Below are 6,527 nucleotides of genomic sequence, written 5' to 3' on the forward strand. Positions count from 1 at the left end.
AAACATAATAAAAGCCCAATGAATAAGAATGGCCACTGCTTTTCTGAGCTGCTTTTTTAATGCAAGTAGCAAAAATAAACTGGGAAATTAAGCAAAAAAAATAACAAAAAAAAAGTTTAATCCCACATTAATCCACATACATTTGGTGCTTATGCTAATGCTACCTTCAAATAGAAGATAGTCAAATGAAAGAGCTGGGTTTGCTTGTGTTCAAAAAGAAAATGTCACTTTCATCTATAGACATCCCCCTCCTTTTATTATGGAAACCTGAGAGGAAATTATGAAAATGAAAATCTTAAAAACTGAACCCAGAGGTATTTCAACAGGTAACAAAACTCTTCAATGAGGTGAAAATATATAAGTTTAGACACTGGAGTAACAAAAACCTTACAATGAAAGTGCATGTGACAGTCCAGTGTGTGAAATATAAGTGGAATTATTTTAATTTGGCAGACTTGGAAAAGTACAATAACCTGATTGGTTTTCATTAACACATGATCAGGGACCTGATCAGCTCCACAGACCACGTTTTTACAATAGCCCACTGAAAAGACTAACTTTTACTCACCGATAACTTAAATGACCCATATCTCTAATGAATAGCGACATATAATACAGTTAATGTTCTATAACTGGCTATGAGAGAAGATTAACATCCCAATATATGATCATGAACAGTGTGAATTGTGGATTTATTCGTTTTCTCAAATGTGTTGTCACACAGCATATTGAGGTAACTGAAAACAGGTACATTTTGGAAATCTTTAATTTTATTCTCAAGAACAACAGCTTCTTTGGAGAACTGGACGTAATCCCAGAGTTTCATTTTCCCTGTATATTTCCACACATTTTTTGCACTTGAATGTCTCGGACAAGTGAAGACATCTGCCTGTACAATACAATAAGTGTGCAAAATGTATTTACAGCAGGCAGTGGACATACATTTATCTCCCTCTCTTTCTCTGTGGGTCTATATATGTACAGAACAAATTACATAAACAGCAAAAGGATCAGTGGGAAACATGCATATTAAAGTGCATGTAATGATGTGGTCCGAAAATCAGACTGGTTCATTACAGTGGTAGACAGTTGCTGGTGTGGCAAGGGTTTTGGTTACATTCATTTAGTGACATTGTCCTCGCAGAGAAACAAATACGATCAATTCAGTACATGGATGTAGCTCAAATATAAGGCTGCTTTTAATCTGGAGCTTTGAATCACAAGGTTTGATAACCATTGCCTTTCTGCTCTGGACCCATTTCAGCCATGTCCTTGGGGTAATGTATAAGTGAGCCAACAACACCTACAAAGAAATCAAAGAAAAGAGATCAGATCAGTTTCAATGTTCTATTTATGTATACTGTATATTAAATGGTTTATTATCATTTAGCTAATCAAGATGGACAAAACCACATAACCGACACACAAAAACTGCTTTAAAATCATGCTAATCAAAAGGGCATGTTGCGTTCAATTCAGTCAATCTTTTATTCTGTCCTTTCAAACCAAGTCCACACAGACTATAAATAAAACACAGGCGGTGCTGTTTTCTTACCTCCAGGGTGCCTCAAACCTAGGCAGAGGGTGAGAAAGACAAAACTCATGACCATGCTTCATATTTCCCCATAAAACTGTGAGGCTTTATACCAAATACATCATGTGACATGTTTTATAACGGCAAACTATACTGCATTTTATGGGGACATCTGGGGAATTGCAGTGAAAGGCAAACCTTTATCAAAATAAAACTGCATCCTGCAGAGTGCTTTTGAAAATGAAACTGTACAACTTCACTTTCAGTTTTCAAATGAACAATTCCTTTTTACTTACCCCGGTGTTTGGTAAGAAGGAGGCTGATTAAGATTAGGCCACTAAAAGCCAGTACTGCCAAGAGTGGAATCAGAATCTGAGGCACAGGAATCCCTGAAACTAAGAAAACATTACAAATATGTAAACTATCTGCTTGTAAGAAAAACTGGTAACTGTCAAACATGTAGGACTGTGTGTGGTGATGGACTAAAATCATTGGAGCAGGCCATTTAAATTTTTAAAGCGTGCATTTTGTCATGTGACTAACAGTCAAATGTTATCAGCTGCTGCCACAATCCTCAGCCAGCAGTGGCATTCAAGCATTTTCCTTTCAGAGCCCGAGTTACCAGAAAGCTACAGGACTCGACCTGTGAAATACATAACCCAACACATAGTGGTTCTTTAATCACTGAAGCTCAAGTGAGAATAAAGAGCAGTGAATTTCTTAAGAAATACTGCAGAAATCATTATGAAAAAAAATCAGGCTTATGTAGAGTGATAAAATATATGAATGGGTAAAATTAGGCACGGCTCAAATAATGATCCAGATTTTGTGAATAAACACGGGTATTCTAGGGGTGAACCCTTAGTTCAGTTTGTGTACAGTTGCTGTTGTTGATGAGTTCAGATAATATGTTTAAAGTATTGAACATATTTAAGTTGTATGTTGGCAAGAGCACTTAAAACGTGTTGGGCATAAGTACTGTATATGCTCTTAAAACAGTTTGAAAGTTGCTATTACACACCATGATATTTGATCAAAAAATACAAATATACCATTATAAGAGACAACGGGTGTACTGTTCTGCACATTTGTACAACTGCAGCACTATACATAATCTACAGTTAATAAATCATTACATTTCAAAAACATTATTTGCACAAGTTGCTCTTACAACTCGATTACAGAAATTGCGTTTACTCTCAATGCCACCAAGTACACAAACCTGATTGATCCTCCGTCAGCTTCAGTTCTCTCATTAAGTTGATGCAACCCTCTTGAAGACGGAGCCTCTCTGCCCTGATGCGCTGCTCTTCCTGGTCCCACAACACTTTGAGGTCCACGGCCTCAGGTACATGAGCCGTCCATGTGTCGGTGTGGTCCAGAGTGAGACAGACCTTTCCGTCACAAAAGACGCGGTCTTTCCACTGCAGCTGAGTCCCCTCCAGTATGCATTCACGGGAACGAAGAATAGTGTGGTTCCCTGTGGAGCAAGATATGAACAAGAAGCATTCAGCTCTGACAACATCTGACCTCGATCATTTCATATTCATTTTTAGCACATTATGATTTTCTTACTCAGCACTGAAGTCTGGCCGACGCTGTTAGGAGTTGGAAGGTGTACATCAGCTGAAATGGATTGGATTATGCTATTAAATTCCTGGCTTGTGGCAGTAAGAGAGACTCCATTAAGAAGAACCTGTTCCTCAAAACGCTGAGAACCCAGCATTCCCCATCGCTGGGCCTGAACTATGACAGCTTCTAATGGGAGAAAAACAAAACACAGACTGTGAGGAACGAAATAGAATGGAGACTCAAAATGCAGCACTAGACTTTGAGTCTGTGTTGGAATGCTTTTGAGACATGAATCTGAATTTTTAGTCACATGAAAGTTCAGTAAAAGAGGCTGTGGGTCTGGCACGGTGTTAAGTTGCTCTATTTTAACATGGCACTTAAGGAAAGGTAAATATACAACCGGAGAGCCAAAAGTACAAGCTGTCCCTTTACCCAATGTTCCTGTCTTTACATAACATTATTGAAAAGGTTGTTCATGCTTTACATGGTGCAACTTGAATGCAGTTTTTATTTATCCTTTATTTAGCCAGGAAGGTCCCATTGAGATACAAGCTCTCAAGATAGCAGCATAGATAGTAAAAATAGTTACAGAAACAAGACAATTTCAGATATAAAAGTTAAAAGGAGATTATTAAAAAGATAGCTTTTTTTGCTATCTTTTAATAAACTCCTTTTAGAGATATAATAAAGGAAAGTGCAGAAGTATACAGGCCATACTAACAAGATCCTTAGAAGATGTTACTTCTAAAAGGCCACGTCCAACACAGAGCTATAGATGATAATTAGTCAGTTATTTTCTCAATTAATCAATTAGTTGTCTGTAGGCATGAGCAGATCTGATACTCAAAATCGGTATCAGTCTAATACTGGTCAACATCACTCGATCACAAACAGAAAAAAGTAAGAACCACATATGATCTCTAAACCTTTAAGCACAAAGCAACATGCTGTAAAGAGAGACGTGTGCCACCATCTTTATGGGACCAGAAGTACATCTGCCACATACGTGATAAATTCATCAACAGTTGAATAGTTTTAAGTAATTAAAAAAAGGCTGTATCAGTATTTGTAGATGCTCATGATTATGATAAGATAAGGGCATGAGAAACACTCCATTGATTGTCACAGAGGAGCAAAGAAACTCGAAAATCTTCACATTTAAGGTGTTTTCATAACAAAACTTAAACCGATTAATCAATTACAGTATAGCTAACAATTCATTCAGTAGTCAATAACTAATGAATTAACTGTTGTAGCATGCGATCATGGCATTTGTCAAATAAATGCAGCTAAATAAATATTTAAAAAACAGTCCCAGCTTTGCCACACCCATGAGATCTCATGTAAAAACAGTAAATCATTCCCTTTTTTTTCCTCACACAACAAATGTAAGATAGTGTCAACAAAGACTGGGGTTAGGGTTCCACTCTCTTGTTAGTGTTCCTGTATAAACGGTTACACATAAAAGAAATACTGAATACTAAAGTTTTAATAAGGTATAAAAAAAAGGATACATTTGAATATGACAGAAGCTATACAGTGAAGGAACAGTATGAACAAGACAGTGCAGTTTAAACCACTTTCCATAACAACAAATACAAAACTTTCGAAAGAATTCAGTGTCATGTCTTTAAAACAAGTAAGTATTAAAATAGTAAAGCAAGGGTAAAATACGTAACTGAAATATAAACATATGTTGAAACAAGAAGTCACCATCTAAATAACATACATTATGTCAATGTGTGTTTGTTTACGTTGTTTTTACTCTAGGACTAAGTTGAAAGCGACGTAGTCATGCACAGGCACAGAGGCGAGCTTCTTACCCAGTGGTGCGAGAAAAGCCCTTGATAACTGGCACAAAATAAGCACAAAAGTGAAAGGAAAATGCATTTCCAGGGTCTTTTGTCGTCTCTACTCCAGCCAATGTTCCGCCGTCAAAGGAAGGTAAAAGACCAACGCCTCCGTCTCAGTTTGCAGAAATAGCCGGGATTATTTTAAGCCATTTAAACGGGACTAGTGCACGAGTAAATGACATGAGAAGAGAAGAAGGCGAAAGCTTGGACAACAGTAAAGACCGTGACAATGACGGAACAGTCGGTGCTGAAGCTTCTCTCTCTCTCTTCGCGTCGACGAAGTTGTCTTTAAATGTACATCCTTCTCATCTCTGATTGGCTGATGGCGCGGATATTATAATCCTGTTTTCCTGTGTAGGAAGGTGGATCCAGCAGCTCCTCCTGAGGTTTGCGGTGACTGCTTCAGGGGGTTTTAACTGAAACAAGAAGGGTTTATTTACCAAGAAACAAGAAACATACTGGTCAGATGTGTGTGTATGTGTGTGTGTAACAGGTTCAGTGACTGCAGCATATTTGTAATGTACTGCATTTTATTACACAACTGATATTTATTTTACGTTTCCTTAAAAGTTTTTATTTTTATATCTTTGCCCTGACACGGGAGTTTAAGTTGTCATGTTGTCAAGTTGTTCACTTTTGGGGTGACCACCTGGTTTTAAGGGTGTGTCTGGAGAGGTACGTGATGTGTGCTTGTGTTATTTATTCAAGTTGGTGTGTTCCAAATAAAAAATAAATTATATTCCAAAAAAAAGGTAGGCCAATCAATTATTATAATAACAAAGTAATATAATCAAGTGCAGCTATGCACACACACACACACACACACACACCATGGTTAGCTTTAAGGTTTCCTTGCTTCAACGATGTTTAAAAAAAATTGAAAATGTCATGCAATAAGTTTGTATCATTTATTACAATTATTAGATCTGTAAAACTCCCCTTGTATAATTTTTGTATGTGACTTACTTTATATATTATGTTTCTTTTTTCTTTTTAAATTATTTTTATATTCTTTTCTTTTTTTGTCTTTTTTATATTTATTTATTTATTTTCCCTTTTTTAAATTTATGTTGTTAGAAAGTGTTTGGGTTCATAATCTTTGTATAATGATATACTGGTGAGGAAGCTGTTGTATGTATGCTTGTTTGTCAAATTGTGTCAGAAATAATGGATAGATATTCATCGCATGGCGAATTCTTCACAACGCAGACCACAACACTACACACGGTCACATGTGGATGCCGTAGATAGCGGAATATGGTTGCAACAGGGAAGTTGCAACCAGTGAGGCCATGACATAACCCCAACTTCCTTCCTGACCTGTGGTGTTTGTAATATTTAAAGCTGTAATACGTAACTTTTAAACGTAAACAAATCTGTCACACAGTGCTGATTACAGGGGCTTTAAGTCACCTTTTCCTGCATTCAAACCATTTTTTGATGTCAATGAATGAAGTGACTAAGATGTGACCTAAAAATAAGTCCTTCAGCAGTGTCACCCATCGTCCACAATTCCCTGTCAACTGAATTATAGGAAATTGAAAGCAGAGGTATTATTGAAAGCAGAG

At 36.9% G+C, this 6,527-nt stretch overlaps 1 protein-coding gene across 1 annotated transcript; it reads right to left on the bottom strand.

Annotated features, from left to right (window-relative positions):
• Positions 1-748: 748 nt before the first annotated feature.
• LOC131455442 (uncharacterized) lies at positions 749-5,355 on the bottom strand. Its single transcript, XM_058623109.1, has 6 exons — positions 4,930-5,355; positions 3,110-3,292; positions 2,757-3,014; positions 1,831-1,929; positions 1,556-1,573; positions 749-1,303 (listed from the first exon to the last, which is right to left on the bottom strand). Exons 1-6 carry the CDS (start codon positions 4,994-4,996, stop codon positions 1,218-1,220), a joined length of 711 nt encoding a protein of 236 aa, XP_058479092.1. The 5' UTR covers positions 4,997-5,355; the 3' UTR covers positions 749-1,217.
• Positions 5,356-6,527: the final 1,172 nt, after the last annotated feature.

This window comes from Solea solea, chromosome 1, assembly GCF_958295425.1.
Source record: "Solea solea chromosome 1, fSolSol10.1, whole genome shotgun sequence".
Lineage (NCBI taxonomy): Eukaryota > Metazoa > Chordata > Actinopteri > Pleuronectiformes > Soleidae > Solea > Solea solea.

Coding starts and splice junctions, on each gene's coding strand:
- LOC131455442 (XM_058623109.1), bottom strand. CDS start 4,996: ATGCATTTTCCTTTCACTTTTGTGCTTATTTTGTGCCAGTTATCAAGG. Junction 3,293..4,929: donor GGCTTTTCTCGCACCACTGG/GTAAGAAGCTCG, acceptor TTCTCCCATTAG/AAGCTGTCATAGTTCAGGCC. Junction 3,015..3,109: donor CGGCCAGACTTCAGTGCTGA/GTAAGAAAATCA, acceptor CTTGCTCCACAG/GGAACCACACTATTCTTCGT.